At 53.3% G+C, this 17,061-nt stretch overlaps 6 protein-coding genes across 6 annotated transcripts; 4 read left to right on the top strand and 2 right to left on the bottom strand.

Moving 5' to 3' along the window:
• Nucleotides 1-568: 568 nt before the first annotated feature.
• On the top strand, nt 569-3,823 carry CYME_CMN199C (DNA polymerase delta, catalytic subunit; the record flags this gene model as incomplete). The annotated part of the gene is made up of 1 exon (XM_005537278.1): nt 569-3,823. The coding sequence occupies one exon, from the start codon at nt 569-571 to the stop codon at nt 3,821-3,823; it is 3,255 nt and encodes a 1,084-aa protein (XP_005537335.1).
• Nucleotides 3,824-3,853: 30 nt separating this feature from the next.
• CYME_CMN198C (galactokinase) lies at nt 3,854-5,092 on the bottom strand (the record flags this gene model as incomplete). Its single annotated transcript, XM_005537277.1, has 1 exon — nt 3,854-5,092. One exon carries the CDS (start codon nt 5,090-5,092, stop codon nt 3,854-3,856), a length of 1,239 nt encoding a protein of 412 aa, XP_005537334.1.
• A 2,052-nt stretch (nt 5,093-7,144) lies between these two features.
• CYME_CMN197C (hypothetical protein, conserved) lies at nt 7,145-7,618 on the top strand (the record flags this gene model as incomplete). Its single annotated transcript, XM_005537276.1, has 1 exon — nt 7,145-7,618. One exon carries the CDS (start codon nt 7,145-7,147, stop codon nt 7,616-7,618), a length of 474 nt encoding a protein of 157 aa, XP_005537333.1.
• A 2,167-nt stretch (nt 7,619-9,785) lies between these two features.
• CYME_CMN196C (CDP-diacylglycerol--glycerol-3-phosphate 3-phosphatidyltransferase) lies at nt 9,786-10,412 on the top strand (the record flags this gene model as incomplete). Its single annotated transcript, XM_005537275.1, has 1 exon — nt 9,786-10,412. The coding sequence occupies one exon, from the start codon at nt 9,786-9,788 to the stop codon at nt 10,410-10,412; it is 627 nt and encodes a 208-aa protein (XP_005537332.1).
• A 1,090-nt stretch (nt 10,413-11,502) lies between these two features.
• Nucleotides 11,503-12,432, bottom strand: CYME_CMN195C (probable glycosylasparaginase precursor; the record flags this gene model as incomplete). Its single annotated transcript, XM_005537274.1, has 1 exon — nt 11,503-12,432. One exon carries the CDS (start codon nt 12,430-12,432, stop codon nt 11,503-11,505), a length of 930 nt encoding a protein of 309 aa, XP_005537331.1.
• Nucleotides 12,433-12,910: 478 nt separating this feature from the next.
• Nucleotides 12,911-14,338, top strand: CYME_CMN194C (cathepsin D precursor; the record flags this gene model as incomplete). Its single annotated transcript, XM_005537273.1, has 1 exon — nt 12,911-14,338. The coding sequence occupies one exon, from the start codon at nt 12,911-12,913 to the stop codon at nt 14,336-14,338; it is 1,428 nt and encodes a 475-aa protein (XP_005537330.1).
• Nucleotides 14,339-17,061: the final 2,723 nt, after the last annotated feature.

Here is a 17,061-nt window from a genome sequence, read left to right as displayed (position 1 = left end):
TGATATGAGGATTTCGATGAACTTTCTGCAGGAGCTTGCGAAGAAATCGTCGAGTGACGATGCCGATTACGTTTCCTGACCTATCCAGCAGCGCGCATCGCTGCACCATCAAGTTTCCTTGATACAGAAAGCGGAAAACTTGAGTAAAGTCTGATTTGAGCACGCCATTCCTAAAGAATCGAGAAGCGTGGAGTTTTTTACGTAAAAATTCGATCATGATATCGGTTATTTAGAAACCCTTTTTAGAGGGCGTCGCGAATCAGTTTGATTCCGGTAATGTAACGAGTTCCAGCGCCAAAGAGTCGAATGAGCCACTCCGGGAAGAAGAACCAGACTTCTAAAAGCAGATGTTTATCCGGAAGCCCCTATTGCTGTGATTCGTATGCCGAGTCTGTGGATCTAGAAAGTCCGGAAGAAAAATCGAAAGTTAAGAACAAAGCAAGTATTTTCGTATTCTATTTTCATCTGACACGAGTATAGCCGCCACTGCCGCCAAGCCATTGCGCAGCAGCGGAACGAGCGCCGCCACCGGCATCTTTTTGAAAAGCCTCGTTGCTGCCGTCCAGCTATGGTGCCGCAGCAGTTCTCGCCGGATCCCTACGAACCGAACGATGCTCTCGATGATGACAGCTTTGAGGTAGACGTCGATGAGGCGGCTTACCTTACGAATTGTGAGCCTGTGTTGGAAACGACCGGGGGCGCGCTCTCGGGTCACGAGACGGACCAAGAGTCTATCGAGTTCTTCAGGCGGCTTTGCGGTCGCCCTGCTGCTCGGACGAGCCTCCTGAGTGCCTCCGAATCGCTTTTATTTAACCAGGTGACATGCGACTATGTGGTAGAGCGGCATCGCGCTGCTGAGCCGCACACAACGGTTCGTGTCTACGGTGTTACGCTGAGTGGCGAGTCTGTGCTCCTGTGTGTGCAGGGCTTTGCTCCGTACTTCTATGCATCGGCGCCGAAGGGTTTCGGGGACGGCGCTCTTGGCGAACTTCGAGCCGAACTGGAGCACAAGTGCCGAACAATGGGCCGCGTTGCCGACTGCTCCGGGGATTGTATCCTGGGTGTCGAGCGGGTTCGACGCCGCTCCGTCTTGTACTACAAGCCGGGCGAAGACGATAGCGAGTTCCTGCGCATTACCGTGCGTACTCCAGACCTGGTGCGCGTGGCGGCAGGACTGCTCAGTCAGGGCTCTGTCTTGGGTCGCGTGTTCGATGTGTTCGAGTCATCAGTCGACTTCGTGCTGCGCTTCATGATCGATACCAAAATGATGGGCTGCTCGTGGATCGAAGTACCTGCTGGTTCCTATACAGTGGTCTCGAATGCGCTGAGCCCGAGTTATGCGCAGATCGTTGCCGAAGCACACTGGCAATCAGTGGTGTGCCACCCACCCAGCGGGGAGTGGCTGCGAACGGCTGCGTTTAGAATACTCTCGTTCGACATCGAGTGCGCTGGAAGAAAAGGAATCTTCCCAGAACCCGAAAATGACAGCGTCATCCAAATAGGCTGTCACCTCGGGGAGTACGGGAAGACGGAGCCTCTCGTGCGCGCTATCTTCACGCTCGGCTCCTGTGCACCAGTCGCCGGTGTGCAGGTGATTTCCCTCAACCGCGAACAGGAGCTTTTGCAGAGCTTTCGGAACTTTCTGGTTGCTGCCGATCCAGATATCATTACAGGATACAATATTGTGAATTTTGATCTACCCTACCTTTTGAATAGAGCGTCTGCAATTGGTGCGAGTCGCTTCCCCTACCTGGGACGTATATGTCGCGAACGCACAACCATGCGTCGGACGCGTCTTTCATCGAGCGCTTTTGGTACGCACGAGAGCATGACGTTCTCCATTGAGGGTCGAGTCATCATGGACATGCTGCAGGTGATCATTCGCGATCACAAGCTGCGCTCGTATTCGCTGAACTCGGTGTCATCAGAGTTCCTCAACGAACAGAAGGAGGACGTCCATTACTCTATCATCACCGATTTGCAGGCAGGTAACGAGCATACGCGGCGACGTCTTGCGGTTTATTGCCTCAAAGATGCCTATCTACCGCTGCGGCTGATGGACAAGCTCATGTCGTTGACGAACTATATGGAGCTCGCTCGTGTGACTGGTGTTCCGCTGGACTGGTTGCTCAGCCGGGGTCACATGGTGAAAGTTGTGTCGCTCCTGCACCGCAAGGCGCACGAAGCTGACCTGCTCGTCCCTGACCTGCCCCGCACGGAAGCTGGGGGGCGCAGTGGCGACGGCGGTCCGCAGTACGAGGGCGCCACGGTGATCGAGCCAAAGAAGGGCTTCTACCGAACACCAATAGCCACCATGGACTTCGCCTCGCTGTATCCCTCCATCATGATGGCTTACAATCTCTGCTATTCGACACTCGTGCACGAGTCGGATGTCCCGAAGCTGAAACCTGACGACTACATCCGCACGCCTCTGGGCCACTGCTTTGTGAAACCGTCCGTACGTAAGGGCATTCTCAGTGAGATGCTCGAGGAGTTTCTGGCATCGCGGAAGGCAGCAAAGAGGGACATGCAAAACGCGACGGATCCGTTTCTCCGAGAGGTTCTGAATGGCCGCCAACTTGCGTTGAAAATATCGGCAAACGCTGTATACGGGTTCACGGGAGCCTCCGTGGGTAAGCTGCCCTGCATGGAGATTTCAGCCTCTGTCACGTCGTACGGCCGCAATATGATTGAACTAACGAGGAGCACGGTCGAGCGGCTCTATCCGGGTGCCGAGGTGATCTATGGCGATACGGACTCAGTGATGGTCAAATTCAACGATCACGCGACTCTGGAACAGGTGATGGAGCTCGGCCGCGAAGCCGCAAAGCAGCTGACAAACATCTTTCCGCCTCCTGTTAGACTGGAGTTCGAAAAAGTGTACTATCCGTATCTGCTGATTTCAAAGAAACGCTACGCTGGTCTCTACTGGACGAGACTCGAGCGGCACGATAAGATGGACTGCAAAGGCATCGAGTCCGTGCGGCGCGACAATTGCCGGCTTGTCGCGAACGTGGTGGACACCGTGCTACAGAAGTTGCTTATTGAGCAGGATGTGGACGGAGCGATCGAGTTTGTGAAGAAGATCGTGTCCGATTTGCTGCAAAACCGTATCGATCTCTCCCTGCTGGTTGTCTCCAAGACGCTGACTCGAGCCACAACTGACTACGAAGCCAAGCAGGCGCACGTTTTCCTGGTGGAGAAGTTGCGGAAACGCGACTCAGGCTCTGCCCCGTCCTTGGGCGATCGGGTTCCGTACGTCATTATCAAGGGAGCAACAAAGAACGAAAAGGCCTACACCCGTGCTGAGGACCCGATATACGTTCTCGAGAACAGCATCCCCATCGATGCTCACTACTACCTAGAAAATATGCTGCGAAAACCCCTTGAGCGCATTTTTTCTGCGGTCATGAAAAGACCAGAGACGCTCTTCAGCGGCGCGCATACTCGCAGTATCCAAGTCGCAACGCCGAGAACCGGAAGCGGCATTATGAAGTTTGCAAAGTTCCGCCTCCAGTGTGTCCGCTGCCGCGCCGGCATCAATGAGGCCGAGTTACAGAAACGAGGCCTCAAAGGAAGTGCCCTCTGCGAACACTGCAGGGACTTTGAGGCGGAGACGTATCTGCGTCATCTCAAGCAGACAGCAGAGCTCGAGCAGCTGTTCAGCGCGCTATGGACACAGTGCCAGGAGTGTATGGGTTCTTGTATCCAGGACGTGCTCTGCAGTAACGGCGACTGTCCGATATTTTACCGGCGGCGAAAAGTCCAGAAGGACATCACCGAAGCGCAAACTATTCTCGGGCGCTTTGGGGATGTCTGGTAAACGACGAAGCGTATAGCTCGCCTTACGTTCCTAGGAGTGTTCAATCGCCAGCGGCCGTGAACCAGGACCGGGTTTGCTTATGAAGCTAGTCGGATGCTTTCCAGTGCGCTTCGGATAAAGTGCCTCAATACGTTCAAGGAGCATCGCTACCGCGTCCGCACGTACAAGCGTCACCGTGCATCCGCCAAAACCGCCTCCCGTCATGCGGCTGCCGTAGACTCCGGGCACTTGGCGAGCTATCTCCACAAGAGCATCGATTTCATCGCAACTCACTTGGTAGTTGGTCCGAAGCGACTCGTGACTCTCGTACATGAGTTTTCCGAAGCGCACGTAGTCGCGCTCCTGGAGAGCGCTCACAGCATGCAGGACCCTGTTGTTTTCCTCAATCACGTGGAGCGCTCGCTCGTAGACTTTCTCTTCGGGTGGACCCAAAATACCTCGCGTCCGACTCGCCTCGAGCTGCTCTCTAGTCGCATCGCGCAGTGAAGCGACATTCAAGGCCGCTGCCGCCTGCTCGCATGTTCTTCGCCTTCGCCCATACTCCCCGTCCGCTAGAGAATGCTTCACGTTGCTATTCACAACAACAATAACCATCTCTGGGTCATCCAGAGGGATCGCTCGTGTTTCCAAGGTCCGGCAGTCGATCAGGAGCGCCGAACCTGCGACGCCTGCAGCGGAGATCAGCTGATCCATGATACCGCTGGGCACACCGGCATATAAATGCTCTACCCGCTGACCCATGCGAGCACGCTCCACTGGGTCGAGGGAAACACCTGTTATCTCCTGGAGAAAAACCGCGCACGCCATCTCTAGCGCAGCGGACGACGAGACTCCACCTCCGAGCGGCACCTCCGACACCACGACTGCGTCAAAAGACGGCACCCGCACAGATCGCTCCAGAAACTGAGCGACCATTCCTCGAATATAGTTTGCCCAGGCCGGGCCAGCGTACGCCTCTCCTGGAGATATGTTTCGAAGCGCGAACTCCACAGGCTGGTCAGGACAAAGCTCGGAAACCAGGCGTGCCCTTGGAAGGGACCCAAAGCCTGAGTCCAGGAAAGAGGTTCCCACAAAAACGGTTTCACGGTCCTCGAGTGCCATAGGTAGCACGAAGCCCTCGTTGTAGTCCGTGTGCTCGCCAATGAGGTTCACACGGCCCGGTGCGGCGCTCGCGACAGTTGGTTCCCCAGAGTTTGGAAAGCACTTTCGAAAGAGCGTGATGCCGCGCTGCACCAACGCCTCTGTACTGACGGTTTCTAGCGTCGGCATGGAAAAAACACTCACCAACCAAACGCACTGCAGCGACGAACAGCGTAACCGAGGCTGGACAAACGCACGACGCTACTTGCAAGCCCGCAGCCACTGGACTTCGGTTAAATTGAGATGGAATAAAGAACGGCACGCTTTATTGTTCTCTTTCGATTTTTCTCAAACTTTTCGTAGATGCAAAAGCCTCTATAATTGAAGAGCATCAATAAGGGTTTACGGATGCAAACGTAGTTTCAGGATTCTCGGTCGTCCTTCTGGAACGGCTCCGAGGCTCTGCCGCTTGAATTCTTTACGTCACCGGAAATAAGATACGTTGCGATGCCCTTGAAGAAGGATTCGTAAACATGAACGATATCATATCAAACTCATACGCATGAGCCTACACTCTTTCCCTGTTCTTACGCGAAGCATGTTCAAATTACGGATTCTCAAACCGTTCTATTTCTGTTTCAAAGCAGACTGAAAGCGCAGCAATGCGGGTCGCTGGATTGACGATGAAACGAACTCGACGTTGTCCCTTGACAACTTGTTCACAAGCTAATGCGGACCGTTCACTAAATTTCTCATGCCAAATAATCGACTTCCTTCGAAAGACGTATCCTACTTTCCATGTAGCCATCGAAGAAACGGCATTCGACATCAACAGCATGATAGCACTTACGGGATATGCTCCCAGGGGCCCCTTTCTCTTCTGTTTGCATGAAAAAGGGGCTTGGACTCGGACTTGAGTTGTCGCAGCGATCAATTATAGTGGAGAACGCTTCACCGCTTTGCACGAAAGGAGTGTACACAGATCGAAGGTCCTCGACTCCTTCTCTAGCCTGGATTTTCGTTACGGTCCGTGTTTCGCCATAGACAACATCGCGTTCCACGAAACCTCAACAGAATGGCACTGCGTGCGCTTCCGCATGTGTAGCGCACAAGTCCCTCGCTGAAGGATCGTACAGAAGAAGCCTTGTATCGTTAAGTGCGGTACCATGCGCGGAAACGGAGAAATGCATCGTGTCGATCTCTGTGTACCTCACAACGGCATGTACCGAGACATCGAGCAGGCGTTCACGTGCTACAGAGCGGCCCTTGGATGAGAAGCTATGGTGGACAAATGGGAACACCTGACGACAGCCACGCGTCGCCACAGAAAAGTGCACACCAAGGTAGTATACGAAGAAGATCAAAGTGACAAGCAATGTGTAGTTAGCAACTTCGGTCTGTTGATGAAAGGCCTAGACAGCGACCTGAAACGGCGAAATCGGGACTTGCACATTGCCGTAAACATCCTTCGGCTGCTGTGAACCGAGCTGTAGAGAAGCGAAAGACCTGTGCGTTTGAAGCCGGAGACAAGAATGGAAAAGGAAGCTGTCACAGAAAAAAACTGCAGAGGCTAATGTTGATGGCGGTCGGAAGACCCATATTCTAGTGTAGACACCCGAGATAGATGAGTGGGCTTGTTCTGTTGTACTCTGACATAGGTGTAGAGGCTTTCTGCCCGAGTCGTGTCGAATGCAGACAGCGCGGCTGCAGACAGACTAGCTATGGAACATGTTCACTACTCGATTATGTGCTGCTTGAAGAGAAAAGATTCGGTCCAGCGTCACTTCGGACACTGAGGCCGCGATCAAAGAATCCCAAAGTGCGGACTGCTTGCACTACGGCAGGATCCATCCGATACCAACAACTGCTGAGCATATATTAGAGTTCTGGAACGTTTTTGCTTCGGGACGCTGCGCTTGCCTGTGCATCTTTACGTAAGCGAAACCTGTTAACCACAGAGGTCGGTTTATTTTAAGGTTTACAGCGGCGTAGACGCTGCCGCTGTAGAGCATAATTTCACTCGACGAGCTCCACTAGCTTTAGGTGAAAAAAAGCGTTTGAGGAGCACGTCCTGCCTCGCTCCGAAGCGTTGGAGCATTTACCTTGCTCGTTGAATGCGTTACAGGAGGCGTTCTTGGCTTTGTCAGACAAGCTGGGAACAGAAGTGGGAACAGTACTCGAATTGAGTACTCAGGGCTTCCATTCGCTCCGGAAGGCAGCCAGATAGTGCGCTGTGAAAGCATGCCGTGGACGCTGTTTTTCGGGTTCGCTGTTGCAGACTGTGCGGCTCACCGAACCTCATATGTTCCAAAGGCTTGTGCCCGCCTAAAACGGCTGAGATGTCCTGTAAAGCGGCTGTCTCTGAGGTGCCGTGGCAAGTCACGGGGCTCTACCCACCTACATTTGCAGCTACGTGAACCTCCGCTCCGGCGTCGCACAGTTCGTGCAGCTGCTCAGGATGCTCTGCAAGTTTACCGAGCACTGAAACCTCCCTGGTGCCAGCCGTGGACTATTTTGCTTTTTGGTGAAGCTTGCATCACATTTTCTTGGTGCCTGTTACCATTCCGTCCATACTCAGCGATAATCACATCAGTGCTTATTCTGGTATGGTGGTACGTGTTCCTTTGGGAATACCCACGCATCGCTAAAGCAACGCTCCACAGTTTCCGCTCGACGGCCTCCCGGGGAAGAAAGAATCCACAAGATGATCCTTGATGGTTTTGGAAACAGCACGCTCGTCACTGTGAAAGACCTGCTTGCGCTCTGGTCGTAGGCAACTGAAAACTCAGTCAGATTCATTGAGCTGCAGTCATTCAGTGAATTTTTGAGAGGGGCCGACCCTTTAACGACTTTGAACCCCAGACGCTGTTCGCGCTGATTTTTATACAGCGCTTCCGTATGGAACTGATCGGTTGAGTGATAGAGACCAGTATCACAAGGTGTTCGCGGATGGTGCTTTCGATCGGATGAAGCACAGGATACTTGCAATGCCGTTCGAAAAAAACGAACTGCGGCACCCGCTTCGGAGACACTCGTGGATGCGCTCCGTACTTTGTGTAGGCAACGCATACCCAGGTGAGTGCGAACGACCCAACCTGTATAGTAACCCTGCCGGGCGCGCATAGTTTCGCTCTATACTGCGCGGTAAAGACAAGATAGCGGCACAACTATTGGAAAGACCCACGGCAGAATAAACGCGAGGCGAAAATCCCACCTCTAAACAGTCCAGCGCTCCCGGGAGGAGGGCCATGGACGTGCGCTGCTGTTTCCGGTCATACTGACCCGCCTGTTGCTCCTTGGGTTCGCGATGCCGTTCCTGTAGCCGATTTGCAATATCCTCCTGAAATCGATGGCGTATGCATTGAGCTATCATGTTCACAGACCGGCAGGGAAAGGCTTCCATTTCGAGCTGCACGCTTACCTGCATACAAGGGCCAGCGAACACCATCGAAGTGTCCTCATTGAGCGGATTCACTACATGCATCGGAGCCGCCTTGTTGCTGGCAAAATGTGCGAGTGAGTCACCACATAGGACAGCATTTCAAGGCGCGGTCTGGTGCCTTCTACGGATGACGTAAGCGTACAGATTGCATGTTTTGTAGTGTAGGATTGTTGGATCGAGCGGCTTGCACAGATGCCCGTGCCGCTCGGACCGTGCTAGCGGCGGCCAGCCCAGTGCATCAGTTCCGAGTGGAGAAGCGTCCTTGACAGAGCTCGTCGAGCACTCTCTGTGAATACTGCGGTGCTGAACTTGTTCTGCAACTTCTCAATGAAGAACACCGTTGGTGCTCTGACAGTCGTCGCGCTCCAACCACGGTGCTGTCAACGTCCCTTGTTAAGAGGTCGTATGGGAGTCTTCGGCGGCGTTCTAACAGAGGTCCCTCCATCCTACAGCATTGGACAGGAGTCGTACGACCTATTCGCATCGTAGCTCCCTATGGTGGACTCGGAACGCTCGCGTGGAGACTAAAGGGGGTCGAAAGTTGATGTACTACAGCGAAACTTGCCAGCCTTAACGTGTCATACGAAAACCAAGACATTCAAGAAAGTGCCTCCTGTGGCGAGACGCGAGTTCACCATGTGCTCAGGGCATTATATAGAGCCCAGCAACAGTTGGCCACACCTTTTGCTGAGGAGAACATACTAGGTAACACCCTGCTCTCTCTGCGATATTGCCAAAGAGATAACGCTCGTTGCTGCTGTAGCGACCTCGCTGCTGGAGTCTGATGCTTCCAGCCCTTGAACAGGACTTTTGGATATGCTTGTTTCGATGCATCGACATTACACCATAAAACCGCACATAATCCCTCAAAGCGTCGCTCGCAATCGATGTATCGGCACGGCAGTTCTGTTCCATGCGGAACTTCTGTGGGCACCAAGCACGGCAGAGCAAGCTGTTTCCCTCCAGATTCCAGCATCCTTCAAAGCATCGCTCATTATCGATGCATCGACAACGGATCCTCCAAAGTATCGCCTATTATCGAAGCATCTATACTGCATCCTTCAAAGCATCGCTCATTATCGATGCATCGACAACGGATCCTCCAAAGTATCGCCTATTATCGAAGCATCTATACTGCATCCTTCAAAGCATCGCTCATAATCGATGCATCGACAACGGATCCTCCAAAGTATCGCCTATTATCGAAGCACCTACACGGCATCCTTCAAAGCATCGCTCATTATCGATGCATCGACAACGGATCCTCCAAAGTATCGCCTATTATCGAAGCACCTACACGGCATCCTTCAAAGCATCGCTCATTATCGATGCATCGACAACGGATCCTCCAAAGTATCGCCTATTATCGAAGCATCTACACGGCATTTCTATTCCACGTGCGATCCCGAACGCGGATAGCTATCGTTCGAAGCTCTTGCCATGCACGCCGCAAACCTGGTTTCTCTGGCTCGACTTGTGACGGCGCCTGTTATTGGGGGCCTAATAGTAAACGATTACTATAGTATAGCTGCCTTGGCCGTAGCAGCAGCAGGTGTTAGCGACGTTCTGGACGGATACTTGGCCAGAAAGTACCAAAAGGTGACGACGCTGGGGTCCATACTCGACCCCGTGGCGGACAAAGTAGTGATCAATGCAACGGCTGCTGCCCTGAGTGCGAAGGGTGTCCTCCCGCTTGGGCTTGTCGGTGTGTTTCTGGCTCGAGACTCGCTCCTCATCCTGGGTGGAGCCTACTTTGCAGTGAAGCTCTATCGTGAAGCGCGTCGTCGGGACGCCGCAGTTGGGCAACCTGCGCGTTCGCAGAGCAGCGACGCCTGGCCATATCGAGTAGCGCCGCTGTTTATCAGCAAGCTGAATACTTTCGGGCAGTTCTGCACCATCTCGTATGCGAGTTTGGGAGCAGCAATGGGTACCGGTGATGACGACCCTGTTCTGCAGGCGCTCTGCTGGGTCGTGGGGTCCACCACCGTTCTCAGTGGAGCGCTCTACGCTCGAGCAGTATTGAAAGCTCCGTCGGGATATCCGTCATCCATTCTGCGCAAGGTATGAGGATGGGTGGTGCGTGCCGCTCCCGCCGTTGCCACATGCTCGTCTCAGCGTCAGGGTGGCCTTTTCGAGACGACACGTGCGCGGGCAACGTGCACGAATAGTGCCTCATGCAGAAGCGCGTGCCGCGTTTCCGCACAGGATGCAGAGTCGTCCTCATTACAGGACGTTCCTGTGACGCATTTGGATCATAAATCACGCCACCTAGCCTTTTAATATAACACACTCGCAGAGGCTAGTCCGTAGAAGCGATGAATAAACTTTGGCGGAGCCATCTGTGCCAAACTCAGCGGATCAATTCCTTAGGGAACAACGCGCTTGTAAACGTAGGGTTTTCGCGGTTGATCGGATGCTCGCGCTTCTGAGTTCATGAACGTCGTAATTCTCGTGTGAGCGTCCCGTGTGCAAATTGTGAGCTGCCGCTCCATCAGGCGGAACGGCGCTCTCGAAGTGTTGCTGAAAAAGTCCACCGGTATATCGCGAGATGCCATGCATATTCTGAACGCTTTACAGAAGGAAGCACACAGCAAAGCACGGAACCCTCGAGAGAATGATTGTATGCGGCAGCATTGCGTCACAGATGCATCGACGCCACATGCTTTGAGTCGACGCCCGTCATGGCGACGAAAGGCCGTTCTGTCTCTAAAACGCGACAGCATCGTTCGTGTTTCCGGCGGTGCAGTGAGCACCTACGCTTGCAGACGCACCGGAATGATCTCTGGACGGACCCATTCTCTGTTCCGAGCTGTACGACTGCTTTGCTGCGTGCGCAACGTGGAAGCATACATACATGAACGGAGCTCCTGTTTTCGGTTGCAGATAATTCTCATGCAGCTTAGGATTCAGGTTTGATGCATCGATCTTGCACCATGAAAGATACTGACCCCACATTACGCGGCTCAAACCTAGACACAAATGCGTCGCCAGGGCTTGTTCCTCGCCTCGGGTACTTCAACAGGTACAAGCAATGCATGATTCACGTGTCGACCATCCGCAAGCCCAGACACAGACGCGTCGCCAGGGCTTGTTCCTCGCCTCGGGTACTTTAACAGATACAAGCAATGCAGGATTCATGTGTCGACCATCGGCAAGCCTAGACACAGACGCGTCGCCAGGGCTTGTTCCTCGCTTCGGGTACCTCAACAGGTATAAGCAATGATTGATCCATGCGTCGACCATCGGCATGGGCAACCACGAAGCCTTCGTGCGTCGCATGTGCACCCCAAGCGAGGGCATCACAGCGCACGGCAATGAACGCGCCACGGCAATCTCGACCTGTCTGCTCACGGTATCTCATGACCCGCTGAACGGCCTCTTCACATGCGCGCTGGGGACTCTGTCCATTTCGCATGAGTTCGACAATGAGATGCGTCGGGCACAGACGCATGAGGTCGTCACCATCACCAGTAGCTACCGCCGCCCCCAGCCCCGATTCACAGAAAAGTCCGCCGCCGGGTAGCGGTGAGTCGCCCACTCGGCCGGGTCGCTTGAACGGGTATCCCGAAGTGGCGCAGCCGGCGGCAATATCACCTGTGCTTTGAGCCGCTATCATCCCTACGGTGTCATGCGATTCATTGGGCCGTCCTTGGAACCTGCCGGCTCGGTATTCCGCCAGACGGCGTCGAGCGTGTTCGGTTAGCAGCTCCGAATCGGGCAAGGGTGCTTCACCGAGAACTTCCTGGGCAAAGTTCACAGCGCCGTTGCCCGCTAGTGCCGTATGCTCGCTGCGCTCCAGAACTCCCCGAGCGATCCCGATCGCGCTGCGATATCCCCTCAAAGCAAACACAGCCCCGAAGTGGGCACCGTCCGTGATGGCTGCGTCGAGCTCTAGTTCGCCGTTCGCGTTCGGCAGGCCTCCGTATCCGACTGAGGTCACAGTCGGTTCGAGTTCTACAACGTGTATGCCAGTTTCAACTGCGTCGAGCGGTTTTCCACCTTTCCGAAGGCAGTCAAAACAGCTTTCGACTCCGCTTTGCGAGAACTCCCAGGTTGCGACAACAAGTGACTCGTGTGCAGTTCCCATCCGCAGCCTCTGAGTCAGAAACAGCGACGAATGTGCATACAGTGCGGCAATATACCTGCTTTTACGTCCGCAGTCAGCTGGAATGCCTCCTCGGAATGCGATCGGAGCGCTCTGAGGCTGGGTTCGTTTAGTACAGGAGACTCCATAAATGTTCAGAAAGGGAATCGCATCAAACTAGAGGCTCCTAGGATGCTGTCTGTGATCGATTTGCACCTGTCCGCTTGATACATTTGATTACATAGTTTTCTCAAAAGGTGATCATGCCCTGACGCCCTCGCCGCGGATCACCAGCACGCCTACAGTGATTCTGCAGCAGCAATACAAATCTGGTCGTATAGTGTGCGCCACAAGTGCCGGATTCAGCGCATCTCGCCGATGTAGCATACTGTATTTTCTCTCATACGATTGCTTCATCGTGACGCTTCACGTTACTGGGCGTCATAGCTTTCTGAACTTAAGCCTCTCTGCATCAGTTATCATGCACTTGACTAGTAGCGCTGTGCGGCTGGTGTTGGCCGTTCTCTTATGGGCAGTGATGCTCTGTGAGGCGCTGACTCTTGCGGCCGCTGCAGCAACACGGGTGCTACCCCTCGAGAAACGCCACCAGAAAGTTGCCGAAGTGCGGCCCGCTTTGCTCAAGTACCAGCACGTGCGGGCCGGGCTCGAGGGTGCGCTTGGTTCGAGTGCAGGCGGAGCGAACTTTGCTCCAGCGGTGCAGCGGGCCTCTGCGGCTGCGGTATTCCGCGCTGGCGCCGTTGAGCCGCTACACGGCGAGCTTCTTCCACTTGGTGAATACTACGCCCGGTTGGGTGTAGATGGTCAGGAGATTGGCGTTCAGATTGACACGGGGAGCGCCAACCTGGCCTTCGCAGTGTCACGATGCCTAGACTGTCCGCGGAGTGACGGCATTATACGATTATCGGACTGGAATGCCACCAGGGTTCCCTGCAGCGACTCCAGCGTGTGTCTATCGGGGACTTGCAGCGCGCTCTGTGGAGCATGCTCTCGCAGGAACGAAGCATGCTGCTCGTTTCTTGATCCTGAAAGCTGCGGCATGATATTGTCGTATGCGGACGGTTCCTACGTGTTTGGAGCGTTGCATCAAGGCCCTGTGAGTTTGCCCGGTGCAGGGCTGAGCGTTCGAAAAGCATTTTACACGGCGATTTTGTATGACTCTCCAACGTTCGAACGGCGCAATGTGGGTGGCATTTGGGGGCTCGCATTCCAGGAAGCAGCATGCTCTCCATCATGCCCGAAACCGCTGTTCGACATCATGTTCGAGGAGGGCGTGGTTGCGAGGAATATCTTTAGTATTTGCCTATCGGATACCGGTGGCGCTCTCATTCTCGGCGCAGAGGCGGACACGCGTTTTCGACGGGGACCCTACTCTTGGGTACGGTATCTTCCTCGGAGCCTTGTCCCATATTATGCAGCCAGCGTCAAGGAGTTCCGTGTTGGCCCAAATGGATCCAACTTGCGCTCATATGCCGATCCAGTGGTCTTCGACTCTGGCACAACGCTTATGGCGTTAGGTGGCGAAGCATTCACCAAAGTGATTCAGGAAATCAAGTCAGTTGTCTGTGCAGCTGACGCCCACCTGTGCCATAGCAGGTTCTGGTCGGAGGCACCTAGCTGTACGCTCCTCTCGGATGCCGCATACCGTAGTTTCCCGGACATAACAATAAGATTCGACAGTGACGCGACGCTGAACATCTCGCGCGACACATATCTAATAAGAGTGGAACTCGCTGGAGAGCTGTACTATTGCTTGGGCCTAGAGGTTCTCTCGCCCACAGGTGCACTTGTTGTGATTGGCGACCTTGTCCTCCGGCGTTTTACAACTGTCTTTAATCGCGAGAATTCGTCCATAGGCTTCGCGCCCTCTGTTCCGGGATGTGGACAGTGAGTTTCTCTATGTAGTGACGGATGAGGTGTGGTGTTCTTTGAATTGCTGATTGCAGAGCGTTCGTTGCGCTATTCATTGAAGCAGTGGTTGTGGGCTTGGTTGGTTTTTCGGTCGTGGAAGGCGTCGACAAAGATCCATCGCCCCGACGCAACGAGCGGTCAGTTTCCTTAAACTTCATCCAAAGTGAGCATCGCTTCACACCTATTTCAGAATAAAGTGGAACCGGTCCAGTCAGCTGACTCGGGTGTAGAAACTAAATTTTGGGTCTCTTCCCATTGCCACGAACATTAGTCGTTGGGGGATAATTCTGCGACAGCCTCCTTTCCGCTTCGCTGACCTTTGGCTTTAAATACGCCGGTCTTTCCTTTCCCTCCAGCAGCGTTGTCAGCAGTCGAAGGGTATCGGTGGCAGCGTTCAAGATCTGATTTCTAGATTCCGAGTTGCTGTCGAACGATGAAATGGACTGGCCCAAGATGCGATCTTCGTTTCGCTTCCTATTTTCATCTTCTCTGTGTGCAGGCTCGGTGCGTCCCGCGTACGGGCGCCCTTGAACCTGCTAAGGTGTTCCTATATATCATTTGGACCTTCTCCTCCTCTGAGGACCGTCACGTGACGCGTGAATGCTTGCTTCATCGCTTGGTACAGGCCCTCGGCGGGTAAAGAGGGCTCCTCGCGATGAGCCCCTTGGTATTCACGCCTGGTGTCGTGCTCTTCGATCGTGGGCTTCTTCTGGACGATCCCCTCGCCGGGTAATCCGTCCGCAGCATAACTAGGTGCAGTTGTCCCATTCGAAATCTCTCCATCTGCTTCATTTCACGGCCCCGATGACGTCCTCTATCGGTTTGATAGATGCAGAATAAATGGGGTTGAATATGATGACTCACCCTCCGTTCTCTGCTGTTTTTCGAACAGAAGAGAGTTTATGGGACGCGATGCTGTCCATGGTGAAAAACGTACCATGAGGAAAATCTAGACTCGAGATCAAGTCAAGAAACGTCGACTCCTCCCTACGCACATTTCGAATACAGCGGAAACGCACTCTGCACGAATAGCGATCGCTACGATGACTCAAGCCGGAGTCCAGAACCCTTTACCACGCAAAGAAAAGAAACGGAAGCATCCGAGAACATATCCGTTGAGAGGCGTCGCGCTATTGTGGAATGCCGTTTTGTCTATGGTTGCAATGAGGAAAGGATTTGCGTCTCAAACGGGATTCATTATTTCACACGAATATTTCAGTGAACTCTAAGCATATGCATGCAATGAGCTCGACCATGGACGAAGTGGAGAATTTCTCCTCCTCTTCAATTCAGCAGCGCGCATTGTTGCGCCAACGAGTTGCCTTACAATAGAACGACTGTGAACTTGGAGCATGCGTCATCTGAGGGTGCTACACGTAAGGAAAGAAGGGGGTACAATCTGGTAAGTACCTACTGATTAACGATATCGCTTAATTCACGCATCTTTGTTCGAGGGCGTCGCAAAGCGTTCTAGCAGTAAGGCCTCGAAAAAGTGACTCCGAAACTATGCCGGAGAATCATGAAAATAAGTACGCATCCGTAAGTTCTCACTGGTGCACGTTGAGTGTCGAGGCTGTATATCTGGAACAAGCCTAGATAAATAGGGAAGTGCAGGGACCGAAGCGCGCGTCAGTACTGCCTCCTAAAGTGTCTCAACTCATTTACGCTCCAACCCAGCTGCGATGTATAGGATGGGATCGAAATCATGCTGGAATGTACTGTATATATCCTAGACGAATTGCATGTAGGATATATTCTGCACTGAACAGCTCAAGGAGGACTACTTTTCTCCTTCAGATCAGTCATGCAACAATACAGAGATGATATAGGAACACGGAAAGAAAGAAGCATATGCGCTCCGCGCCAAAAACGGGTATTCTTATTGCGTGCTTGCCGCCAATGGTAGAAAATGACTCGTCGATGACTTTACTGAAAGCGAAAGCGACTAAAGTAGCCACCATGGGCGTCTCTGTTTCTCGATAGCTTGTTCCTGTTGTCCTAAAAATACTGGGATACAGTCGCAAAAATGGGGTCCAGTTCCACGCACGGCCATCTTCCACCGAAATCGTAACTACAACAACGTGCCTGGATAGGTAGTATCGATATGCAGCAGAGAGACGTCGGTTTGTTTCTTCAATCGATGCGACTTCCTTTGGATGATACGGTCGGAGCGTGCTCGGATAGTCCAGGAGCAGCGAGCCCGTTGAATATCCGATCGAACTCGAAGATAACTCGGAAATCATCATCGATTCTAGATGCAGCGGATTCTTTTGGCGGCCGCAGTCTTTCTCGTAGAGAAGGCTCACACAATCACACTCGCTTTGCCAAATCACTGAAGGCTTCTCCCTGAAGTCAGGTGACATTTCACCATTCCCCTTGCGTTCGGGATTTTGCCGGTTCTATAGGGATAGAGCTGCTTTTCCTTCCTCGGTGCTCTACGTGCTTCAATGCCATCGAAGGAGTGTTTTCTATCGTGAAACGCAATAATCGCTGCACTGGGCGAATCGCTGAAGCGTTCAGCACACGGCGACACAGTGGGGCATACCATGTCTGCCGTCCGCAAGCCCTTCTCCCGCAGGGAATGTCTTCATCTAAGGGCATAAGCAAGTGCGTTGATTTGAAGAAATAAGAAACCGAAGGAGAAGGTATGGACATGGACGCCGAGGATTTTCGAGGCCCGACATCGCCGACTGCCGGAAAAGA

The sequence above is a fragment of the Cyanidioschyzon merolae genome, chromosome 14, assembly GCF_000091205.1.
Source record: "Cyanidioschyzon merolae strain 10D DNA, chromosome 14, complete genome".
NCBI classification, from domain to species: Eukaryota; Rhodophyta; class Bangiophyceae; order Cyanidiales; family Cyanidiaceae; genus Cyanidioschyzon; species Cyanidioschyzon merolae.
This window is presented reverse-complemented; position numbering and strand designations above follow the sequence as displayed.